The sequence below is a fragment of the Apodemus sylvaticus genome, chromosome 6 (genome assembly GCF_947179515.1).
Source record: "Apodemus sylvaticus chromosome 6, mApoSyl1.1, whole genome shotgun sequence".
In the NCBI taxonomy this organism is placed as follows: Eukaryota; Metazoa; Chordata; class Mammalia; order Rodentia; family Muridae; genus Apodemus; species Apodemus sylvaticus.
Genome location: NC_067477.1, coordinates 92,253,301 through 92,280,099, shown reverse-complemented (window position 1 = coordinate 92,280,099; position 26,799 = coordinate 92,253,301). Strand labels below are relative to the sequence as shown.

Sequence of the window (26,799 nt, the reverse complement as noted above, 5' to 3'; positions counted from 1 at the left end):
TGACTAAGACAGTTTATTTGCTTTGAAACGCTGGGGATTGAACACAGAGACTTGCACATGCCAGGCAATCACCCAACAACCGAGCTTTATTCCAGGCTCCAGTGTACTTCTGTATTGCTCTTTGTCTGGCAGTTACTGAAGAAACAGATGAACTCTTTACTGGAAAGTCCAGATTTGTCATATCATGAGACTTACTCATTTAACATTTTGTGTCTTAGTTTCTTTCTAAATGAATTAGCTTAGAAGAATTGTGGTGACTTTCAAGGTCACTTCAACTTTAAAATTCTCATTACTTGTTTAGAACATAAATATTTAGAAGACACTTAATGTCAGGCTTTGCATTAAGCTATTGTGTAGAGAAATGAGAACACATTCCCTGGTTCTCCAAGGACTCTGGGATTAGTGACAGGTACAGACAGGAATAACTGTCAGATGGCATGTTTTACATAGAATGGTACAAAGTGTTTTGCAGGAGCATAGAATTTCAGGGATAGGTTTTCAACAGACTCTTGAGATTTTGTCTCAACACTTGGTATTTTTCTTCTTTCATGAAGTACCTCTGTAGTAGGAATTGATGAGAATTTAAAATTAACCATCCTTAGAAGAACAAATTTTATCTATCTATCTATAGATATGTGGTCATAGTCTGAGTTCTAGTATGAGAGATAAACCTATTACAATTTTTATTAGAAGCAAAATTTGGATAAAGCTCATCAAATAAAAGAATGAAAGAATGGATTAAAATAATGGCAACATTAGTGACATGATTAAAGTTTCAACGACTTATCATCATCCATTAGGTGTTAACACAGGAACTAGAATTGACTGTAGGTGTTGAAAGAGAAAGGCCCCTAACAAGTAGTTGTTTATGGAGTTGTTGATGAACAGAAAATTGCTGAACTGAAGAAAGTATAGTAGTTGCAGGACAGAGTATTGTCTCTTCTGTTACTGGTAAATGTTTGACTCTAGATTCTTGTGACTAAACACTGGAACAATCAGTATGGTTTCCTCAGCCATCTGTAAATCTTCAGCTCGCTGGTTACTAGCTGAAACAAGTAGGAAGGTAGCTTTCACCTTTCTTTTATCTTCTACATCTATTGAAAAGTCATCTGATTGGCAGCAAGGGAGTGTATAAAAGGGGTAATTTTTAGCTTTGCAGCCTTTCTAAGGTGTCACAAAAAATAAAGGAGAAGAGAAAATTAAAGAAAATTATTCTTGTTAAGACAGATTCATTGATGACTAAATGAATAATCTGGAAATAATTTAGTCCTCTGATGGCAACTTTTCTATTGCCAAAACAAAGCACCAGGACCAATGCAGTTTATAAATAGAGTATTTAATTTGGGGGGAAGGTCATGGTTCCAGATAGAGTACATGACCATTATGGCGAGTATGGCTACAGGCAGGCAGGTGTGGAGAAATAGCTCAGAGCTTACCTTGGCTCTACAAGCATGAGGCAGAGAGCTAACTGGGAATTTAGTGTGCTTTAGAAACCTCAAAACCCACCCCCCAGTGACTTACCTCCTCAAACAAGACTTCACTTCCTATCCTTCACAAACAGTTCCACTAGCTGGGGACCAAGTATTAAAATATATAAGCCTTTAAAGATAAAAGACGAAAAAAAGGTAACACTTATATGAGGTGGTCATGATGGGAAAAGAGAACATTTTGTATTATTGTAAAATAATTCATTGATGACTAAATGAATAATTTGGAAATAATTTAGTCCTCTGATGGCAACTTTTCTATTGCCAAAACAAAGCACCAGGACCAATGCAGTTTATAAATAGAGTATTTAATTTGGGGGGAAGGTCATGGTTCCAGATAGAGTACATGACCATTATGGCGAGTATGGCTACAGGCAGGCAGGTGTGGAGAAATACGGTCCCTTCAGGGTCTCTGGAGCTTCAAAGCTTCTAGCTCAGTTGAGGACCAGGCTACCTCTCAAATGTGGTTCCAAACCATTGATTGCCATGATGGGAATTATTGTAAAATAATACAAAATGAAGGACATTGGAAGCTATGGAATGACAGTGATTTCCAGAAGAGGTCAAAGTGAAGGCACCCATGAATGGGTGTGTCTTTGCTTGTAGGCTTGTGGGTCCTGCGTCCACTCTGCCACAGGGCATGGCCGCCTGGGGAGGTAGGACTTGGGGAGTTTGATTGTGCTTACCCCACACCATCTCTGGGTGGGTGTTGGGCCATAGGGAAGCCCTGGGACACTGCTCAGGGGATAGGAAAGTGACAAGGCTGGGACCATCTGGTTCTCAGGTTCTTGGACACGCAGGTGTCACTGGGAGCTCCTCTGACTGGATCTAGTCTGGGATCTTTTCCAAGAGGAAAAAGGGGGAGTTCCGACTGGTCCCACGATGATTGTTCTTGGCTTGATGGCTGACTTGGTGGTGATTGTGGTTGGGAGTGCAGAGAGGCCTTGTATGGGAGACTAAACAGCAGCTCTGTATGCAAAGGCCTTCTCCATGGCTCCCCACGGTGGATCCCGATGAAAAGATTCAGTCTGTGGTTCCAAACCATTTATTGCCATGATGGGAAGTGGATGTGTAAAACCAAACCAGCTTCTCATGGTGGGCCTGAGATTATACTTTTTACAGGGAGGAATGTCTGGGAAGGGAAGCTTACTGGCTGGGTTCTTCAGTCCTAAAGGTTCCTCATTAGCATAGAGATTTCTGACTATCTCTGACTTGAGCCTGTGTGACCCCTCTTTTCCTATTGTCTTTGTCTGAGATACCTCATCTACATGTGGAGGGGTTTCAGGGCATTGCCTTCATGTGACTGATGGCCACAAATCTATGGAGGCACTGCAGCTAGTGACAGGGGCCTTGTGCCTGGGAGCAGGTGAAGCTCTACGGTCCCTTCAGGGTCTCTGGAGCTTCAAAGCTTCTAGCTCAGTTGAGGACCAGGCTACCTCTCAGTGCCCCACATTTGCTGAGGAGGGACTTTAGTACACAGGCTAGATGGAGAGCTTCTTAGTCTATGAAAGATGCAAAATTACTAGTGGTGCTGGATATTTGATCACACTGTGAACCCTGAGATTGTGTTATTTACTGGAAAAAAACGTTTTTAGTAGTTATGGTGTAGCTCAGTCCCAACACAATCCTTTAAGAGTTTTCTGCTTGAATATTCAGGATTAAATAAAGTCAACCACAGGTCAAGAGGAGAACAGGCAATCATCAAATGAATGTAGAATTATTGAGAAAAGAAACAGAGTAAGAGGGAGTCAAGAGGGGTGGATAGAGACAGGGACAAGAAGTAGAAGGGAGAGATTGAGTTTGAATACAGTGTGGGAGAGGGGATTCCTGGCGGAACATTGGCTGAGGAGCAAGGTCAGCTGAGCTGGGTGCCTTCTCTACCTAGCAGAGCGCTTACTCTGACTGAGCTAGCAGGTTTTCATCCCAGCATCTGACTTCTGAGTCTTCATTGGTGAAATGGAACAATTGAAATTTTGTTACAAAACAACACATTAGGGTTTCTACAGTAGTACTAGTATTTAATGATTTCTTTTTTATTTTATTTATCTTCATTGTATGTGTGTGCTTTGCTTACATGTATATTTGTGTACCATGTATGTGCTGTGTATTTGTGGAAGCCTGAAGAAGGTGTTGGTGTCTCTGGAACTGGAGTTACAAACAGTTGTTAGCTTCTGTATGGGTGCTGGGAATTGAACCTGGGTCTTCTGCAAGAACAACAACTGAACCATCTCTTTATCCCCATTGCATGATTTCTTAATGCACCAAAATTTCTTGCGTGTGCTGTTTAACTCCTAGTCCTGCCTCCCCCTTTGGGTTTTAGCTATCCACATTCTCCTAATTTCCACTGAAATATCAATCTTGAATGGGGAAAAGGATTTTCTGTGACACTGGGAAGTTGACACAGGGAGTTATCTAGGGTTAGATAGCTGCTGAGAGTTTTAGTTTCTAGGATATGGAATTAATGCTGAATTTAGTCCAAGAACAAATACAAACTAGATCCCAAAAGTGTTCTTTAAAGGGAAAGCACAAGAAAAGCAATGACTTCATCATAGTTTGCACAATTCTATTTAATGTAGTTAGGAAAGCAGAGAGTCTGCCATGGCCCATGTTTGCATTTTCCCTCATATGTTGCAACTTGAATTCTTTTTACTGCTGGGAACCAACCAGGGCCTCATGCATATCAGACATGCACTTTCCCAAATAAGCTACAACCTCATATATTCCATGTTCATATATTGAATTGATTCCCAATGTTATAGTTGAGCGGTGAGGGTTTGGGGAGGTGATTTGTACCCTGCTAAGTTGGCAGAGCCCCATAGAAGATTGTTCATCCTTCCTCCATGTCAGGATATAGAAGGCACCACTGATGGTTGTACTGAGTTTGTTAACACTTGTTCTTGGACTTTTAGCCTTCAGAGCTATGATAATGAATCTCGTTTGTATATTCCATAGGTTGTGATATACTTTGTTAGTATCCCAGGCATACTGGCAGGGTTAGCACTATTATCTTTTTGCTCTGTATTGAACTTTTATTGTATTTATGTGTTTCTGCCATAACCTGTCTCAAGCATATCTTGTAACTTGCATGTGCTATGCATGTGTGTGTAGTATCTGCTCCCTTTATATACCAAGGGAGATCTTGGATTCTACCCTGTGGTGACAAAATAGTTAATCAGAGCACATGCTGATTTTTCATTCTTAATTTTTAGGTTGTTGCAAGACATGAAGATTTACTGGCACAAGCAACTGGAATTGAGTCTTTGGAAGGTATATTCTCATTTCCTGTTACATTTGGATGGGGCTAGACAGGGACCCACAAACTTTTTGAGCTTGAGGACTGGCTAGAATGTACTTTTAGATTTTGTTGGCCATACAGACTGTGCTGAAGATACTACTGAGCTCTACCAGAAAGATGTAAAGCAACCAACAGATAATGTGAGAACAGTCAAGGTGTGGCTGTGTTCTAGGAAACCTTAAAACCTCCTTAACTGTTCAGATCACTGCTTGGAAAAGTTATCTTTGCTGTGCCACAGTTTTCCTATGTGTGGCACAGATATTCTAATGTGTACCCAAATGGTATTGTGTTATGAGGAAAATGTTAAAATAGGCTTGCATATATAAGTACTGATGTAAGTTTAGTTAATTAAAACAGCAAAAAAAATGAGTCTTGTTAGAATAGGTAGTGGAAGTAGGTGTGAATTTTTATGAATGTTTTCTTTCTCAGTGGGCGTGTAGTAGACAAATAACACATTGGAGTTTTATTTGTGTGACTCATGATTGAGTAAATCATTTATGAACTTTGCATTTTTTTCCTGATAACATTTTATATGTATGAAATGTTACTATTATGTTTTTCATTATTGCTATCTCAGAGTTTTTATTGATGTGATAAAAAACCATGAAGGGTTTATTTCAGCTAAAAATTCTCACTTCATAGTCTATCACTGATAGAAGTTAGGACAGAAATGCAAGGCAGGCTCTGAAGCAGGAGCCATGGAAGGTGCTGTTCAGTTCCTCAGATGCTTCAGTTGGTGAGCTTCTTCCCCACATCCTGCTCACTCAGTTTGCTTTCTTCTACACCTCAGGACCACCTGCCGAGGCATGGTGCCACCCGCTCTGGGAAGAGCTTAGTAAGCACTGATCAAGAAATGCCCTTTAGGCTTCATACAGTCTGGATGGAGGCATTCTCAACTGAGGCTCCTCTTCCCGGATAACTCTAGCTTGTGTCAGATTGACAAAACCAACTAGGACACTTGTGTCTGGATAACTATTACTAATTATACATCCAGAGAAAGTTAAATGATGATGTTGATGTGATACTCTAACAGTATTTCTTATTGTGTCAAAGAAATGAGCTCAACTCAGAATCTCTGCTGTATAACGCACCCCATGGAAGGACTTAGTATCTTGAGAAATGCTGGTTTGATTGTTAGCTTGAAAATATGAGCTACATCTTGAAGAAGTTCAGAGTCCTTAAGTATTGGTCTAGTATTGGAAATTATATTTTAATCTCTTAACTGTTTTATAAGTTTCTAAGAACATTAAGTAACTTTGAAAACAAATAATATACTTTTCACTTGTGAAATGATATAGTACATTGATTAGACAAGTCATTATAATAGAAATACTTATTATGTCTTTAATCATTTAAATTTTTTTATCTCATTAATTTTTTGAGACAATCTCACAGCCTAGAAACTCACTGTGTAGACTGGGCTCACCTCAAACTCACAGAATCCACTTGCCTCTGCCTCCAGAGCTCTGGGATTAAAGGAGTGGCCTACCATGCTCCCCTTCCTTATGCTTTCCTATGTGCGTATTCTTATACTATGCTTGCTTTTTCCAGGATACTTTTTGTTTTTCTGATTGTGAGTCTTTTTTTTTTAAGGCTTTTTAAATTTTATTTTATTAGATATTTGCTTTATTTACACTTCAAATGTTATATACCCTTTCCTCATTACCCCTCAGAAAGCCCCCAATCCCCTCCCCCTTCTCACTAACCCCCACTCCCAATTTCCTGACCTGGCATTCTCCTACACTGGGGCATCAATCCTTCTCAGGACCAAAGGCCTCTCATTGATGTCTGAAAAGGCCATCCTCTGCTACATATGTAGCTGGAGCCATGGGCCCCTCCCTGTGTACTCTTTGGTTGATGGTTTAGTCCCTGGGAGATCTGGGGGGTACTGGTTGGTACATATTATTGTTCCTCCTATGAAGCTGCAAACCTCTTCAGCTCCTTGGGTCCTTTCTCTATCTCCCTATCTCACCAGTTCCTGATTGTGAGTCTTGTCCTTCGAAGGCTCAGCTATCTCTTCAGTCCCTTTCTCCGAATTCTCTTATTTATTCTTTTATTAATTAATTTATTTATTCATTTTACATATAGATTGCAGCCCCTGCCCCCTGCTGGCCCATCCTTCAAACAGCCCCTCCTCTCCTCTCTTCTCCCTTTCCTTTCTCCTCTGAGCATGGGAAGTCCCCCTGGGGATCAACTCACACTGGCACATCAAGTCACTGTAGGGCTAGGCACTGAGGCCAGACAAGACAGCCCAGTTAGGTAAACAGGATCTATAGGCAGGCAACAAAGTCATAGCTAGCCCCCACGCTAGTTGTTGGGGCACCCACATGAAGACCAAGCTGCACATCTCTTCCATACATGTGGGGGACCTAGGGCAAGCCCATGCTTCCTTTTTCTTTGGTAGTTTAGTTTCTAAGAGCCCCAAGGATGAAGGTTAGTTTGCTCTGTTGATCTCCAGTTCCTCAATGTCTCCCCACCCCCACTCTTCCACAAGACTCCAGAGCTCATCTAATGTGATGCTATGGTATGCTTACAGACAGGAGCCTGGCATGACTGTCCTCTGAGAGGCCCTGCCAGAAGCTGATTGAGACAAAGGCAGATACTCACAGCTAAGCACTGGACTGAGGTTAGGGACTCCTATGGAAGTTAGGGGGAAGGATTGAAACAGCTGAAGGGTTTGGAAACCCCACAGGAATACCAACAGTGTTAACTAACACAGACCCCTGGGAACTTCCAGAGACTAAGCCACCAAAGAGCATACGTGAGCTGGTATGAGGCCCTTCAGGGTTAGGGTTAGGGTTAGGGCTAGGGTTAGGGTTAGGGTTAGGGCTAGGGTTAGGGCTAGGGTTAGGGCTAGGGTTAGGGCTAGGGTTAGGGTTAGGGTTAGAGTTAGGGCTAGGGTTAGGGCTAGGGTTAGGGTTAGGGTTAGGGCTAGGGTTAGGGCTAGGGTTAGGGTTAGGGCTAGGGCTAGGGCTAGGGCTAGGGGTAGGGCTAGGGGTAGGGCTAGGGGTAGGTGTAGGGTAGCAGAGCGCTACCTTGTCCGTCCTCAGTGGGAGAAGATGTACCTAGTCCTATAGAGACTTGAATCCACAGGGAATGTTATTTTCAGATGTTGAAAAATGTGCTAAGGAAATTTAATCATTAATCCTAACTTCGTCATCTTTTCCCCTGTATTTGAAAAAAACCTCTGTAAGTAGTTTGGAGGTACTCCTATTTTAAAGGAGAATTCATTCTTGTTTGTTCAGTAGTTCATTTAGTCAACTAAAGGATAGTTGAGTATTTGTTTGATATAGGAATAGACAAAAATCACTGTCCTTATGAAAGAATGTTTATTTCTGATGGTAAAGCTAATTAAAAAAATGTACAAATAGATAATCAGACATGTTTAAGTCCTACAAAGAAAACCCATTAAGTAAAGGAAGGGGAGTCCCTGTTATTTTTAATGGTTAGAGAAGGGCTTTCTGAAAAGATAGTATTTTGAGCCGAAATCTGAAGGATAAGAAGGAACTGTCCTGTGTATATGGAGAGAAACTGTTGAAAGCTTAGGGAACAATCAGTGAAGTAGAAATTAACTTGCTATGTCTCAGGGTTAGAAGCAAGGCCAGAATTAAGTGAATGAGGGAGAGAATCACAGATGAATTTGCTGTAATTTTATTTTGAATACAGGAATAAATCATTAAAGAGTTCATATCAGAGTATTGTATAACAAGGTTGGTGTGGTGTGTAATTTTCTCTGCTGGCTGTATAGATGACAACCCTGGTAGAATAGCTGAGGTTGTGGTGCCTTGGGTTAGCATGGGGGATAGAAAAACAGTTGATGGGAGTAAAATGGAAGCAGACCTGAAAGGATTCATCCATAGGGTGAAAGTGCCGAGGGAAGAGGCACTACAGTCGTTCTTTAGGTTTTGGTCTGCTAAATTGGATGTGAGTTGAGATTGGACAAATTGCACAGGATTATCACTTGGCAGGTTTGGGATATTGCAGAAATCACCTTTGACATATTGCATTTGACAGGCAAGAATTTAGGGCCGGAGGTTGTGTATGTCTATACACAGGAAGATAGATAGAAGATCCTTTTCACCCCTCTTTATGTGTGTGTGTGTGTGTGTGTGTGTGTAAGTTAAGTCAGTTTTCATGGAAGAGGTGTATTTAAACATTGGGCTTGAATGAAGTTCTTAAAAGGATGTAGGTGAACAGGTGACTGAAGCTGAAGGCTTGAGAGATCCATCAACAGAGCTGAGCAGCTAGAGGGACAGGGAAGCCCGCGCTCCACAGCCTCGGGAACGCAAGCTGTGGACTATAGCTTTTATATAGGAGTGGAGAGGGCACCATGGAAGGATTCTAAGCAATAATTCATATGAACCTTTCAATATCACTTGAAGATTTTAAAAAATAGTTGTAGCAAATATTTATAACATTAATTTGCCATTCAGTTTAAACTTTAAACAAGTGTCAAGAGTCTAATTGAGCAGAGCCTAATGTATTTACAGACTTGTGCATCCCTCAACGCTGTCTGGTTCTAAAGCTTCTTCACCATGTGGAGTGGAGATCTGTAGGCAGTGAGTAGTCATACCTTGTTTCCTGTCAGGCTCCTGTCATAGGCCAGGTATCAGAGATTGGAGGGTGGAGGCTAGTTGTTGGCTTTTGTAACTGAACATAGAAATTGATTGCTTGCATCAGGATGATGATAGAAAAACATTAAGATTATATTTATGTAAATCTTTGCGTTTGATTTTTTTTTTTGGCCCAGTGTGAATCTTGTAAATTTATAAAGCCTATATGAGTTGTTATCTTTCCTAGGTGTTCTTCAGATGATGCAGACGAGAATCGGAGCTTTACAGGGAGCTGTTGACAGGTACTATTTTTGACTTTATAAATATATGAAATAAAACTATTTCTAGCCATTATATGTATATATTTGTGTGTATGTGTGTGTGTATATGTATATATATATATGTATTATTGGATTAGTTATTTATTTGTGTTTGACTGTCATATATATATGTGTGAGATATATATATGTGACACCTGGAGTATAAGTGTGTATGGATGTGTGCAGAGGTCAAAGGTAGATATCCAGTATCCTTTATCACTCTCTGCCTTATTCCCTCAAGAAAGAGAGAAACTCTCATCAAACTTGGAATAAGGATGCTGGCCAGCAAGCCCCAGCGATCCTCCTGTCTCCCCTGTATGGCGTAAGGTTTCAGGTTTAAGCATAGCCATGCCCAACTTTTTACATAGGTGCTAAGGTCTGAATTCAGATCTTCATGATTATACAGCAAAAATTCTTAGACACCGAGCCATCTCTCCAGTCTCTCGTTGATGTTTTGAAAATGATTTTATTCTCACTCTTTTTCCTTTTTTGGCCTTAGGATGAAATCAAAAATTGTTGAGCCATACAATAAAATAGTGGCCCGTACTGCACAACTGGCAAGGCTGCAGGTAGGTTCTCACATCTGCTTCTTTTTCAAAAAAATTATTTTTACAACCCTCTTCAGTTTTCCCTCCCTCCTCTCCTACCAGTTCCTCCCTGCAACCTCTTTCCCCCTGACCCCTCCATCCACTCCTCCCTTTGTCTTCAGAAAAGAGCAGGGTTCCTGTGGATATCCATCAGCCAGATATGCCAAGTTGCGAAAGACTAGGCACTTCCTCTTTTATTAAGGCTGGACAAGGTAACCCAGTAGGAGGAAAAGATCCCAAAGGCAGGCAAGGGAGTCAGAGACAACCCCTGTTTCCACTGTTAGGAGTCCCACAAGAAGACCAAGCTACACAACTATTTGATATTTGTAGAGGGCCCAGGTCAGTCTCATACAGGCTCCCTGGTTGGTGGGTCAGTCTCTGTGAGCCTCTGTGAGCCCAGGTTTGTTGATTCTGTGGGTTTTCTTGTGGTGTCCTTGACCTCTCTGGCTCGTACCATCATTCCTCCCCTCTTCTGCAGGATTCCCCAAGCTCCTTCTGGTGTTTGACTGTGGGTCTCTGCATCTGTTTGCAACAGTTGCTGGATGAAGCCTCTCTGATGACAATTAGTCCAGACACCAATCTAAGTACAGCAGACTATCATTAGGACTTAATTCATTGACTTTTTTTTTGCCAGTCATGATTGGTTCTATCCTAGGTCTCTGGGTTATCCAGCCTCTGTGTCCTGGCCTTCCAAGTAGTGTCAGGGGTGGGCTCCCTCTTATGGCATGGGTCTCAAGCTGGACCAGCTGGCCATTTCTACATGTTCTGTGCCACATTTACCCCAGCACCTCTTGTAGGCAGGACAAATTGTAGGTCAAAGGTTTTGTGGCTGGATTGGTGTCCCGATCCTTCCATTGGAAGTCTTGCCTAGTTATAGGAGATAGCCAGTTCAGGCTCCATATCCCCCATTGCTAGGAGTCTTAGTTAGGGTCACCCTCATAGATTTCTGGGAGTTTCTATTGCCCTAGGGTTCTAGCTTGTCCCAGAAATGCCACCTCTCCTGATTCCAGTTGTCTCTCCCAGTATTCTCTCCTTCTTCCTTCCCTCACCTGATCCCACCTGTTCCCATCCCCATCCTCCAATCCAGACCCCTCCAACGCCCAGCCCCCTGAGATGTCTATTCTATCTTCCTTTCACAGAGACATTTGTGCATCCCCCCCTCCTTTAGCTCTCCTTGTTAGTTAGCTTGGCTACCTCTGTGGATTGTAGCATGATTATCCTTTATTTTAAGGTTAATAATTTACTTACAAGTGGGTATATACCATGTTTCTCTTTCTGGGTTTAGTTTACTGCACTCAGGATGATCTTTTCTAATTCTACCCACTTGTCTGCAAATTTCATTGTTTTTTACAGCTAATTAGTCCAACATGTAAATGTACCACATTGGTTTTTTTGTTTTTTTTTGTTTGTTTGTTTTTATTTTTTTTTTTAAACCATTCTTCGGGTGAAGGACATTTAGGTTGTTTCGAGTTTCTGGCTATTACAAATAAAGCTGCTGTGAACATAGTTGAGAAGTGTCCTTGTGGTAGTATGGAGTGTGCTTTGAGTATATACCCAAGAGTATATACCCATGGGTTTTAGGTATGTCAGTTCCTAATTTTCAAGGGAACTGCCACACTGGCTTTCAAAGTGGCTATACAAGTTTACACTACCACCAGCAAAGGATTGGTCCCCTTGTTCCACACCCTAGCCAGCACAAGCTGCCACTTGCTTTTTATCTTAACCATTCTGACAGCTCTAATATGGAATCTCAGAGTTGTTATTTGTATTTCTCTGATAACTAAGGACCTTGAACATTTCTTTAAGTGTATCTTAGCCATTTGAGATTCTTCTGGTGATAATTCTCTGTTTAGATCTGTACTCCATTTTTAATTGGATTATTTGGGTTTTTTTTCTATCTAGTTTTTTGAGTTCTTTATATATTTTGGATATTAGTTCTCAATCAGTTATGGAGTTGGCAGAAATACTTTCCCATTCCAAAGGCTGGCACACACACACATACACACACACACACACATATGAGGGGTATTGTTTTTTTTTTTCTTTTTAGATTTATTTATTATATCTATATGAGTACACTATAGCTGTCTTCAGACACACCATCTTCAGCAGGTGCCGGATCCCATTGTAGATGGTTGCTAGCCACCATGTGGTTTCTGGGAATTGAACCCAGGACCTCTGGAAGAGCAGTCAGTGCTCTTAACCGCTGAGCCATCTCTTCATCCCCCCGCCCCCTTTTTTTAAGTTAATTTTATGTCTAGCCATGTTGCTGAAGTTGTTTATCAGCTGTAGGAGTTCCCTGGTAGAATTTTGGGGGTTGTTTATATATAATATCATATCATCACTGTGAATAGTAATACTTTGACTTTTTCCTTTTCCAGTTTGTATCCCCTTGATCTCCTTTAGTTGTCATATTGCTCTAGCTAGAACTTCAAGTACTGTATTGAAGAGATACAGAGAGAGTGGACAGCCTTATCTTTTCCCTGATTTTAGTGGAATTGCTTTAAGTTGCTCCCCATTTAATTTGATGGTTATTGGCTTGCTGTTTCTTGCCTTTATTAAACATAGATATATTCCTGGTATCCCTGGTCTAAGAGTTTTATCATGAAGGGGAAGCTGGATTTTTGTCAAAGGCTTTTTCAGCATCTGATAGCATGACCATGTTTTTTTTTTCCCCTTTCAATTTGTTTATGTGGTAGATTACATTGACAGATATTTGTATGCTGAACCATCACTGCATCCATGGGATGAAGCCTACTTGATCGTGTAGGGCTATCTTTTTGATGTGTTTTTGGATTTAGTTTGCAAGTGTGTGTGTGTGTGTGTGTGTGTGTGTGTGTGTTTTAATTGAGTATTTTTGCATCAATGTTCATGAGGGAAATTTGAAATTTTCTTTGTGTAGTGTGGGTATTAGGGTGACTGTCGCCTCATAAAATGAATTGGCATCTATTTTGTGTAATAATTTAAGGAGTGTTGATATTAATTCTTCTTTGAAAGTCTAGTAGAATTCTGTGCTAAAACTCTTTGGCCCCAGGCTTTTGTTGGTTGGGAGACTTTTTTTTTTTTTAATTTATTGATATATTTATTTACATTTCAAATGATTTCCCCATTTTCTGATGACTGCTTTCCCTAGGAGTTATAGGTCTATTTGAATTGTTTATTTGATTTTTAGTTAACTTTAGTAAGTGGTACCTATTAAGGAAAATGTCCATTTCTTTTAGACTTTCTAATTTTGTGGAATAGAGGTTTTTGAAGTTTGACCTAATGATTCTTTGGATTTCCTTGGCATCTGTTGTTTTGTCCCCCTTTTCATTTGTGATGTTTTTAATTTAGACATTCTCTTTTTGTCTTTTAGTTTGTCTAAGGAGTTGTCTTATTTTTTTCTTAAAGAACCAACTCTTTGTTTCATCAATTATTTTGAATGTTCTATTTGTTTTTAATTTATTGATTTCATTCCTGAGTCTGATTATTTCCTTCTGTCTACTCCTCTTGGCTGTGTTTGCTTCTTTCTGTTTTAGAGCTTTCTTTTTTTTCTTTTTCTTTTTCTTTTTTCTTTCTTTTCTTTCCTTTTTCTTTTTCTTTTTTTTTTCTTTTTTTTTTTGGTTTTTTTCAAGACAGGGTTTCTCTGTGTAGCCCTGGCTGTTCTGGAACTCACTCTGTAGACCAGGCTGGCCTTGAACTCAGAAACTTGCCTCTGCCTCCCAAGTGCTGGGATTAAAGGCGTGCGCCACCACTGCCTGGCTTGTTCTAGAGCTTTCAAGTGTTCTGTTAAGTTGCTAGTATGTGATCTAATTTCTTAATGAAGGTATCTGGTACTAAATAACTTTCGTCTTAGCACTGCTTTCATGTGTCCCATTATTTTGTGCATTCATTTTTATTGAATTCTAGGAAATCTTATAATTTCTTTATTTCTTTCTTGACCCAGTGGTCATTCAGGTCATACAGGAGTTGTTCAGTTTTTATGAGTTTGTAATCCTTCGTAGTCTGGTAAGATATAGGGGGTTATTTCAGTTTTCTTGTCTCTATTGTGACCGAGTATGTGGTCAGTTTTGGAGACAGCTCTGTGGGTTAGTGAGAAAAATGTGTATTCTTTTGTATGGGTGAAATGTTCAGTAGATATCTATTAGGTCCATTTGAATCATAACATTTGTTAGTTTCATTATTTCTCTGTTTAACTTCTGTCTGATGACCTGTCTATTGGTGAGAATGGTGTGGTGAAGTCTTCCAGTACTGATTTGTGGGGTTTGATATAAGATTTACTATTGTTTCTCCTATAAATATGTGAACCCTTGCACTTGAGACAAAATTGTTCAGTACTGAGACATCATCTTTGTAGATTTTTCTGTTGATGAATGTGGTGTCCCTCACTATCTCTTTTGATTAATTTTGGTTGGACATCTGTTTTTTTAAGTATCAGGATGGCTATACTAGCTTGCTTCTTGGGTATATTTACTTTCCTAATTTTCCTAAGCCCTTTTTCTGAGGTAATGTTTATTTTTGATGCTGAGGTGTGTTTCTTGTATACAGCAGAATTATGGATCTTGTTTTCACATCCATTCTGCTAGCTGGTGTCTTTTTATTGGGGAACTGAGTTCATTGATATTGTGAGATATTAATGGTCAATGATTGTTATTATCTGGTGGTGGTAGTGGTGGTGGTGGTGGCGGCAGTGGCAGCAGTGTGTGTGTGTGTATTGTGTGTGTGTGCACACACACTTCCCTTTTGGTTTTGCTGATGTGAAATTATTTTCTCTGTTTTCTTGGGTGTAGTTAACCTCCTTGGGTTGAAGTTTTACTTCTAGTGTCTTCTGTAGAGATGGATTTGTGGATAGATATTGTTTAACTTTGATTTTGTCATGGAATATCTTGTTTTCTCCATCTATTGTAATTGAAAGTATTCTTGGGTATAGTAGTCTGGGCTGGCATCTGTGGGTTTTTAGAGTCTTCAAGACCTCTGTTCAGGGCCTTCTGGCTTTTAGAATCTCTACTGCGAAGTTGAGTATTACTTGGCTTTTTTCTTTTGTAGCTTTTAATATTTATTGTTTGTTCTGCACCTTTAGTGTTTTGATTTATACATGGGGTGGGGAGCCACTTTCTTTTCTTGTCCAATCTATTTGGTGTAAGCTTCTTGTATGTTTATAGGCATTTCTTTGTTTAGGTTAGGGAAATTTTCTTCTATGGTTTTAATGAAAATATTTTTTGGGCCTTTGGGCTGGGAGTCTTCCTCTATTCCTATTTTTCTTAGATTTGGTCTTTTCCTAGTGTTCCAGACAGATGTTTTGATTCAGGAACTTTTTAGATTTAACATTTTCTTTAACTGATGTATTAGTTTCTTCTATCATATCTTCTATGCCTGAGATTCTCTCTTCCATCTCTTGTATTTTGTTGGTGATCCTTGCATCTGTAGTTTCTGTTCACTTACCTACATTTTTCATATCTAGGGTTCTTCTGTTTGTGTTTTCTTCATGGCTTCTATTCCTATTTTCAGATGTTGAAAAGCATCATTCATTGACTTTACCTGTTTGTTTGCATTTTCTTGCATTTGTTTAAGGGATTTATTAATTTCCTCTTTAAAGGTCCTCCCATCTTCTCCATAAGATTGGAATTAAGGGCATTTTTTTGTGCTTCTGTTGTGTTAGCATATCCAGGGCTTGCTGCAGTAGACTTGTTGGACTCTGGTGGTGTTGTATTGCCCTGGCCTCTAGTCATCTGTTTTGGGGTTAGTATAGGTTTAGGTGCTGATTTCTGAGTTTATTTTTGTTGGATGCTTTTTGGATGTATGAGTTTTTGCTTCTTCTGTTCTGAGTGAACTGGGGTTCTGGTTACCAGTGAGTTTTCAGGTCCTATAAGATATCTCTGCTGGGTTTTTTGTGATGTGTGTGACCTTTGGGGTATTGGATGCCAACATTTCCTCTGGGCTTCCAAGTATCTGTGTCACCTCTGGGGTTCTGGGTTCCTGCTTGGTCTCTGGGTTTCCTAGTATGGAATGGCCTCTGACAAAACAGAAATATGCCGAGTTATGTGCTGGGATATGAAGCCCCAGGGAACAGGGTGCAGTTGGAGGCTGTTTGCAGGGTTGGGGACCCAAGAACAAATGGCAGTTTATGGGCCAGAATATGGAGCTCAGGGGATGGTGGTCTCATGTCTTTATCTTTATTTTTCATATTGTTTTTATAAGTGGGAAAATTTGTTGTGCCTGTGGTATATACAGGTGTCTATGCTTGCTCATGAAGGGGTAGAGGCCCAGGTGATGGAAGTTATTTTTTGGTGATTCAACACATGCATACAATGTATCCTGATTACATCCACTCCCACTTCTCCTTCTCTTTCCTAGAGCTGCCTAACAGATACCCTTTTTACTTTGCTGTCCTGTTTAAAATATATATATTTTTAAAGTTCACTGAATCCAGTTTGTACAGCCTGCATGCACAGGTGTGTGGCACCATCCCTTGGAACTGTTTGTGTTTTCAGGGACATGCTGAAGTCCAGTGCCATGAGTACTAAGGAAGAATGCTAGATGCCACTTTGCTCTGGCTCTGTAGAAATATACCTCTCTCTGTTCTTCCTTCAGGGAGATAGAGACACCCAGCATGGGTGCTGGAGGGAATGGGTAATGGTGGTAGAACTTGCCTTACCACTGAAGAGAAAAGGAAATCACCTTCCCTAGGCTACCTCCCTGTGTCTGTTACTGGGTAGCTGGCTTCAGACAAATGGCCAGAGAGTTGGGTTAGGAAAGGTAAGGCAGCTTCAGGATCCGATAAGTATTCGTTCTTCCTGCCTGCCATGTTACCTGTTACTGTGGCTTCACTAATGTGATACTGTGCTTGCAGTGGAGCGAAGAGACCCTCTGGGCCTTCGCATGGAGGCTCCCTCTTGGGAGACTGTGCCGAGGATGCTGGCTCTTTCAGGGCTACTCAGAATAGTTCCTTTTCAGTGCTCCACCTTTCAGCTATATGTACATTGGTTCTGATTGGTGTGGCATAAATCTCATTGAGTATGTTTTCTGAAGTTTTGTGGATTACTGTGAATCAGTGCATAGCTGCTTTTTCTTCTCCTATCTGCTTCTTGCTTTTTTTTTTTTTTGTTTGTTTTTGTTTTTGTTTTTGTTTTTTGTTTTTTTAGACAGGGTTTCTCTGTGTAACCCTGACTGTCCTAGAACTCACTCTGTAGACCAAGCTGGCCTCGAACTCAGAAATCCACTTACTTCTGCCTCCCAAGTGCTGGGATCAAAAGCATGCGCCACCACTGCCCAGTGCTTTTTTTCTTTTTTTGTCGTCTCCCTCTTACTTTTTCTGTTGTTGTAGCCTCAAGTTCCTTGTCTACTACTATCTAAAATGGCATTACATACCTTAGTGTAGGCTTTTGTAACATTCTCTAAATATTTGGGGCAGCTTCTATAATAAAATTTATAGCTATTAAGTCTCATGTTTCCACCAATTCTGATTTGGTATTTATAATTTTCAGAAGGACTTAATATGTGGTTGAGAAATCATAGTATTCTTTTTCTTCTCTTTGACTCCGTCAGAACTGACAACTTCAAGTAGAATTCTCATTTTCTGTTGCAAGAGGCAGTTTGCCTAGTTTCTTTACTAGCTCTATGAATAAGGTCATTGGAGTTCCAACTGGGACCTGTGTGAGGACCATTTTATCTTCCCAGGTATTTAGACATTTTGAATTAAGGTGTTAACTCCTAGCTTACCAGCTACTTCAATAGCTTCTGAAGAATTCACTCCTTTTCATCAGAAGTATCAATAAATCAATATCCCGATGACTTCCTGTTAAGATGGGGACAGGCATGAAGCTCACATGAAAGAATTCATCCTTGGGTCTGAAGGAGACCCCCACACATTGATGGTTCCCTTTTGAACCCAGGATTAGGCACAAACCACTCCCAAACACATGTCTTCACAGAGAGATCCTTTATTAAATGGGGAAGAAAGGTTAAAGAGGCTGCTTTCTGACTCAGGCAGAAAAATGGCAGCAAATGACCTTGCATGTATAATTTTTAAGAAGAGATAAAAGGGAGGTTGGTGTTAAAATAGGTTAGAATGCCCCAGCTGAACAGAGGGCAAGGGAGTAAGAGGTAAGAGAGGAGACAGCAGACAAGGGAGGAGGGGAAGCGAGCAAGAGAAGGGGGCAGGGGTGGTCCTGGAGGGACAAAGGACTGCCTCTCAGGGAGGAGACACACAGGAAAATGGCAGTTTATAAAGGTACAAGGGGAAATGCCACATTATAATGAGGTGTTTAATCTTGATTGGGCATGTTAATTAGGTGAGTCAAAGTGGGCTTTTGATTGCTATACTTCAGTCCTTTGATAGCTGGACCTTGGCAGTCAGGCTCAGGAGGAGGAAATGGCCAAATAAGGGAATAGACCTTGGCAGCTAGCTTTGGGAATATAATCTAACAGTTTTTTAGCAAGGTAGATGGAATAGGGGAGAAGGGCAAGGCCCAGCCAGAACAATGCTTGCAGTGCTTGAGCTCTCCAGAGCCCCTTCAGAATCCATTATGGATTTATGAGATTCCATCAAAATTGTCCTTAAATTGGACCATGTCTGTCACTGTAAAGGGGAATATATTCTGATACTGTCTACGTGTCCATTCAATGTGTCCTGTAATGAGAACACATTTCTTTGATTGGGGTTGGTTACCTGTTTCCTGACCTCACTCTCTTGGACTGTGCATCCTATGAGACTGGCTAGATGGCTGGTCTGGAGGGCAGAGAGGAAAAGGTACTTACTTCATGTGGGAATAGTCAGGAGAGAGAAGGAACGAAGGGAAAGAGTCAGGATGGAACAAGTGGCAGTTGGTGAGGAGATGGTGGATGGTTCCATCGGCTTTCCTATCTTTGTAGAAGGTATGGCAGAGGTACAGGAAGTTTACTGACAAGATATTGATTGGAGATAGGAGTTATTCAGTGTATCTGGAAGTTACACAAACCTAGAAGCAGTTTCTCAGTTTCCAATCTGGATATAAAAACCTGGACATAGGGAGTTTTGCATTACTCTCCTTCCATTTAGCGAACAGATTGAGCTGGAGAATTATTTTGAAGACCTATTCTTCAGTGTTGAGGCTGGATGTAGTGCAAAGGAAAATCAACTTTCTTCTTAAGACTATAAATTAAATTGTCCCTAGTTAGAAATTGGGCATCGAAGTAGAAGGTTCTTTGTAAAATTGGGATTATTTCCCTTAACATGAGAAACAGTAAAGGATGTATCTAACAGCCAGAAAAAGAAGAGACAAACACATTTCAGTGTATGGACACAGTCCATACAGAGATAATACTGGGGTGCCCAAGAGAAGGTGATGATTGAATGATACAGATATCTCTAGATCACCACGAGGAAGGAAGGAAGGAAGGAAGGAAGGAAAGTAGTTGGAGATGCTTGAGAAGTCTGTACACCAACCATGCTGCAATAATGCTGTGCTAAGGAAGTCTGTCTTAGGAACCTGTTGCCTTTTTTTTTTTTTTACACATTCCAAATGATTTCCCCTTTCCCCAGTTCCCACCTCCCCATAAGTCCCATAAGCCCTCTTCCCTCTGCCCATTCCCTAATCACCCCCTCCCATTTCTCTGTCCTGGTACTCCCCTACATTGCTGTATCAAGCCTTTCCAGGACCAGGGCCCTCTCCTTCCTTCTTCTTGGGGATATTTGATATGTTAATTATGTCTTGGGTATTCAGAGCTTCTGGGCTAATATCCACTTATCAGTGACTGCATTCCATGTGTGTTCTTTTGTGATTGGGTTACCTTACTTAGGATGATATATTCCAGTTCCAGCCATTTGCCTAAGAATTTCATGAATTAATTGTTTTTAATTGCTGAGTAGTACTCCATTGTGTAAATATACCACATTTTCTGTATCCATTCCTCCATTGAGGGACATCTGGGTTCTTTTAAATGGTTCTGTGCCTGGGGGGCTCTTTATGAGCTTAGGTTTGTAATCATACTCTGTTTACTGTGCTTACATTTTAAACACTGGGAAAACTGATGTTCTTGTTTAACCCATCTCTTGCTTGAGTTCCAAGTTAGTTTAAGTGTATGTGGTATAGGAAAGGAAGAAGGAAGTAGCTATGAAGGATTTTTTGCCTTGAGAATAAAATTCCTATGATTATGTCACCAATTAGAAGAAAATATCTTTTTATACCTTTCTCTCCTGCCCCCACTTCCATTTCAGTCTCTTCCCAGAAAGGCTTTTCTTTCCTAAAGTAGAAGATTTTGGCTTCATTTATATACATGAATACATCAGTTGAATTTAATTACCATCCCAAGGACTATCTTTATCTTAATTCACTTTAGTAATATTGTTTTCTTATGAATTGCTTTAGTTTTTTCAGAAAAAGTTTGAAGAGTGTATAATCTTTTACATTGAACATTTAAATTTTAAAGAGTCAATGAAAATTTAAGGTTTAAAACTTTTAACATATATGCTTTTAAAACTACCTGTATGCTTTAAAAAATATAGTAGGGCTTGTTGATTTGATTCATATATCCTTTATATTTAAAATAATTTTGAGTTAGTTATTTCGGTTTTAAAAATTTTAAATCTTATATGTTTTGGCTATTAAATCTTGTTTTTAATTTAAAAGTATATAAGAAAACAATTTTTTTTTTAGTTTTTTTTCAAAAAAGTACTGATATATTATTTTTAATATTGTCCTTTCTTTGTATAATATATTCAAACTTTTGATAGTATTTTTTAATCCTTGAAAGTTTACTTTCAAATTTTATAAAGAAAATTAACTGGCAATAAAGTCTCCTAATTTTAAATAAATAAAAAAGACCTTATTTATACTTTTTTCCTTAATGTCTTTTTTATTAAACTAATAAAACTTTTATTTTATTTTATTTTTTTAATTTTTATTTATTTATTTATTCATCTTTTGAGACAGGGTTTCTCTGTGTAGCTCTGGCTGTCCTGAAACTCAATCTGTGGACCAGGCTGGCCTTGAACTTAGAAATCCGTCTGTCTCTGCCTCCCAAGTGCTAGGATTAAATGCATGTGCCACCACTGCCGGCATAAAATTTATTTTAAAATATACAACTCAATATTGACATTTTTTAAAGTCATCAAAATAATGTATAATAGTTAAATGCCTCTTAAATATACACGATATTTTTCTGAAGCTAAAGTAATATTCCCTCAACCAGTTTTTAAAATCTATTTGGAACATTAAACATGATAGGAGTAGAAAAAAATCTTGTATGAAAAAGTCCTCTATGAAAGGAAATTGTGCCATGTTCCTGATTAGACAGAAACCATTGCATCTCCAAGGGAGAATACTCAGTGTAACTGGGGCTTCCTAGAATGAATTGGGTAATGTTCCTTCTGTTTCTATTTTGTGGAATAGTTTGAAGAGTTTTGGTGTTAGATCTTCTTTGAAGGTCTGATAGAATTCTGGACTAAACCTATCTGGTCCTGGGCTATTTTTTGATTGGGAGATTTTTAATGACTACTTCTATTTCTTTAGGGGTTATGGAACTGTTTAAATGGTTTATCTGATCCTGATTTAACTTTTGTATTTAACTTTGGTATTTGGTATCTGTCTAGAAAATTGTCCATTTCATCCAGCTTTTCCAGTTTTGTTGAGTATAGGCTTTTGTAGTAGGATCTGATGATTCTTTGAATTTCCACAGTTTCTATTGTTATGTCTCCCTTTTCATTTCTGATTTTATTAATTTAGATACTGACTCTGTGCCCTCTGGTTAGTCTGGATAAGGGTTTATCAATTGTGTTGATTGATTCTTTGTATAGTTCTTTTTGTTTCTACTTGGTTGATTTCAGTCCTCAGTTTGATTATTTCCTGCTGTCTACGCCTCTTGGGTGTATTTGCTTCTTTTTGTTCTAGATTTTCAGATGTGCTGTTAAGCTGCTAGTGTATGCTCTCTCCAGTTTCTTTTTATAGGCACTTGGAGTTATGAGTTTTCCTCTTAGCAGCCCATTGATGTTAAGAGATATTAAGGAATAGTGATTGTTGCTTCCTGTTATTTTTGATGTTATTTGTTATATATAATGTGTAGTTATTTTCTTTTGGGTTTGTTCAAAGAAGATTACTTTCTTGTTTTTTCTAGGGTGTAGTTTTCCCTCCTTGTATTGGAGTTTTCCATCTATTATACTTTGTAGGGCTGGATTTGTGGAACAATATTGTGTAAATTTGTTTTTGTCATGGAATATCTTGGTTTCTCCATCTATGGTAATGGAGAGTTTTGCTGGGTATAGTAGCCTGGCTGGCATTTGTGTTATCTTAGGGTCTGTATGTGATCTTCCCAGGATCTTCTAGTCTTCACAGTCTCTGGTGAGAAGTCTGGTGTAATTCTGATAGGTCTGCCTTTATATGTTACTTGACCTTTTTCCCTTACTGCTTTTAATATTCTTTCTTTGTTTAGTGCATTTGGCGTTTTGACTATCATGTGATGGGAGGAACTTCTTTTCTGGTCCAGTCTATTTGGAGTTCTGTAGGCTTCTTGTATGTTCATGGGCATCTCTTTCTTCAGGTTAGGGAAGTTTTTCTTCATTAATTTTGTTGAAGATATTTACTGGCCCTTTAAGTTGGGGATCTTCGCTTTCTTATACCTATAATCCTTAGGTTTGGTCTTCTCAATGTGTCCTGGATTTCCTGGATTTTTTGGGTTAGGAGCTTTTTGTATTTTGCATTTTCTTTGACTGTTGTGTCAATGTTTTCTATAGTATCATCTGCACCTGAGATCCTCTCTTCTATCTCTTGTATTCTGTTGATGATGCTTGCATCTATGACTCCTGAATTCTTTCCAAGGTTTTCTATCTTCAGAGTTGTCTCTCTCTTATTGTTTTTATTTCCATTTTTAGATCTGCTCATAGACCTGCTTTTTATTTTTGAGGTTTTAATTTAAGTACAACATTTCTCCCTTTCATTTCCTTTCTTCAAGCATTCCATATACCCCTCTCTGCTTACCTTCAAATTAATGGCCTCTTTTTTCATTGTTATTGTGTGCATTTATGTATTCTTGTTTACATACATATTCCTAAATATCACCTGTTGTGTCCATATAATGTCACTTATGTATGTGTTTGGGGCTGACCTTTTTGCACTGGACAATCAATTGGTGTGCTCTTTTCTGGGGAAGAGCCCCTCTCCTGCTCCCTGCTTATCCCATTTGCCTATAATTGTTTGTGTAGGGTTGAGGCCTTGTGGGCTTTTCCTTGTCTAGTTTGGCCTGTTCATTGATGTTATTCTTGTTCAGCTCATGTTTGGATAGTAGAGTTGGTAAGCCCTATGGGCATGTTACTAGGAGATACAGTCTCACAGCAAACATCCTGATGCACTGGCTCTTACTATCTTTCTGCCCCCTCTTCTGCAATGTTCTCTGAGTTTTAGGTATAGGAGTGTTTTGTAAATGTGTCCATTGGGACTAGGTTTACAACTTTGCATTTTGATTCGTTGTAGTTTTCTGTAGTCATTTCCATCTGCTGCCCAGAGAATGAAGGCCACACTTATGTGTGGTTATAAAGACAATTGTTTATAGACTGTTGTTAGAAATTATATTGATTTAATAAATTAATGGTTGTAGATTCTCCTCCATTATCTATGATTTCCTTAGCACCTGAGTAGTTAGCTAGGCTTCCAGTAGCAAGCATGGGTATCTTTCTTGTTCAACAGGCTTTACATTCAATTAGAGAGCTGTTGGTGACCGCCCAGGCTTGTGTGGTCCCACTCCTCCCCACTCCTCCATGTAGGGTTCCTGTAGGGCCTTTGAACCATTAAGGTATTCATTGATGTGGATGCGGTTCATATGTATCATAGCTGGGTAGAATACTGGTTGTCTCTTTCCTTTGCAAGTTGTATGCCACCTTCTGGTACTATGAAAGCTAGTTTGAGGCTTATTTTTTTTAGGGTTGCAGCAGCTTTGGTTTCTTCTCTGTAAAAGCTAACATCTATATAAGAAGTGTGACTTCCTTAGGACCGTTATTCTCTGAGGAAGCCCAACTAGCTATGTGGATCTAACAAGTATGGAAGCATCGTTGCACATGATGTATCAGTGGTGCTTTCTTCTGCCGGGCCAGCCTAATTTTTAGCTCAAAACAGTGGAGTGAGAGGTGATCCCACAGGACACAACATTAATTCTTCCCTAACTGTCAAGCTACAGAGTTTGAAATAATTTTCAACCACTGAATTTTATGCTGGTTTCTTAAGGACTAATACATCTGTTGAACTGCTTTTCAAGTGTAGAGACTCATATCAGCATAAAAGAAACCAGAGAATATGGCTCCCATGACAAACTACCTTATTACCATAGGGTTTTCCACCTGGTTTCTTTGTTCTCTAAAATAATGACTTGAGACTTAATATATCATGAATAAATGCCTAGGCCCAAAGCTTGGGCTTGTGTTCCCTGGCTAGCTCCTGCCATATGGTTGGCTACCTCTCCTAAGGTTCATGCAACTGTTTCTTTCAGCATTTGGAGTAAATCTATGGCACCTGACTATTTCCAAGAATCCTCTCTCTCTGCTGGATGTCCCATCTTCTAATCCTGCCTCAGCTCTTTGGCCATAGGCTTTTTATTGACAGGAGATGCGTCTACACACTACATGAGAGATTCTTTTTATACTCCTTCACTCAACCAAAATGATTAGACAAATACCAGTATAAAGACTCTCTTATTCATTACATTGCAAGTGCAGTTTCCCTTCCCTCCACTCCTCCTAGGACCTCCCTCAGATCAACTCCTCTCCTGTTTCCCTTTAAACAACAACAACAAAAAGAAAGAAACAAAAAAAGAGCATGCCTCCCAGGAATATCCACTAAAAGACTGGGCATAAACTCTCATATTACAGCTAAATGTGCCAACCTAGTAGGAGAAAAAGGGTCCTAAGCTCATGCAAACAAGTCAGAGACATCCCTCTCCAGTTATTGGGAGTCCCCCAAGAACACCAAGCTACATTACCATAAGGTGTATGCAAGAAGACCTAGTTAAGACCCATTCAGGGTCCATGATTGTTACTTAAGTCTCTTTGATCCCTGCCTAGTTGATTCTGTGGGTGTGTTGTCATGGAGTCCTCCATCTTCTGGCTCCTACAATCTTTCCTCTCCCTCTTCTGCTGGGTGTTTGCCTTTGGATCTAGTGTTTGGCTGTGGATCTCTGCATCTGCTCCTATCAGTTGCTAGAAGTTACTCTTTGATGACAATTGTGCTAGGCACTGAACTATAGCAGCATGTCGTTAGGAATCATTTCATTGACTGCCTTGCCTGATTGCAGAGTTCAAGCTCTGTATCTTCCATTACTAGGAGACTTTGCTAGCGTCACTTTTGTAGACTTTTCCAGGGCCTTTCCACTCTACTACTATGTTTCTATATCACCTCCTGTGCCTACTCCTTCTAGTCATCTTTCCCAGTACTCTCTCCTTCTCTCTTCTGCTCCCTCTGCCTGATTCCATCTCCACACACAAAGTCTATTTTATTTCTCCTTCCCAGGAAGATCCATATGTAATGCCATTGACCCCTCATTACTTGTCTTTCTGAGTCTGTAGATTGTCCTTTACTTAACAGCTAATGTCCACTTATGACTACATGTAGGTCTTTTTTGGGCCCGCATTACCTCACTCAGGATGATTTTTTTGTTTGTTTGCTTGTTTTGCTTTTTGTATTTATGGGTGCACTGCAGCTGTCTTCAGACACACCAGAAGAGGGTACCAAATCCCATCCATTTACCTGCAAATTTCATCATGTCATTGTTTTTTAACAGCTGAGTAGTACTTAATTGTATTATTCTCTCGAGACTTAATATATCATGTACCACATTTTCTTTATCCATCCTTCAGTTGAAGGACATCTAGGTTGTTTCTAGTTTCTGGCTATCATGAATAAAGTTGTTATGGACATGGTTGGGCAAGTTTTTTGTTGTGGAATGGAGCATTATTTGGGTATATGCCCAAGAGTAATATAGCTGGGTCTTGAGGTAGATTGATTCCCAATTTTCTGAGGAACTGCCATATTGATTTTCATCGTGGCTGTACAAGTTTGCACTCCCACCAGCAATGGAGGAGTGTTCTCCTTGTTCCATATTCTCCCCAGCATGAGTTGTCACTAGTGTTATTGATCTTAGTCATTCTGACAGGTATAAGATGGAATCTCAAAGTAGTTTTGATTGCATTTCCCTGATAGTTAAGGATGTTGAATATTTCTTTAAATGTTTCTTAGCCATTTGAGTTTCCTCTTTTGAGAATTATCTTTTTATATATGTACCTCGTTTTTAAAATAAGAGTATTTAGTTTTTTGATATCTAGTTTCTTGATGTTTAGTTTGTAAAGACTTGTAATAAGCATAGAATTGAGCTTAAAAGGGATAATAAAGTATAGGAAATAACAACTATATAGTTTGTCAAAGATGTAGAATTTAACTGTGAAATATGCGATGAGAGTATATGCAAAATTTAGGCACATTCAGTAGTCACTCTTTATATGGTATAAATGGTACAAATGCCTTTGTTAATTAGGTACTATTTCTTGTGTGTGTGTTTGTGTGTGTGTGTGTGAGACCAAACAAATGAATTAGTTTATGTTATTCTAATGTATTATTTCCTGTG

The 26,799-nt window shown here is 39.5% G+C and overlaps 1 protein-coding gene across 1 annotated transcript in view; it reads left to right on the top strand.

The window, feature by feature from the left end:
- The window catches only part of Cog5 (component of oligomeric golgi complex 5), a 300,848-nt gene that overhangs the window by 8,859 nt on the left and 265,190 nt on the right, over positions 1 to 26,799 (top strand). The window contains exons 3-5 of the mRNA XM_052185982.1: positions 4,697 to 4,754; positions 9,583 to 9,637; positions 10,155 to 10,224. Of these exons, the coding sequence (XP_052041942.1) occupies positions 4,697 to 4,754; positions 9,583 to 9,637; positions 10,155 to 10,224 (183 nt within the window). The remainder of the gene's footprint in view (positions 1 to 4,696; positions 4,755 to 9,582; positions 9,638 to 10,154; positions 10,225 to 26,799) is intronic.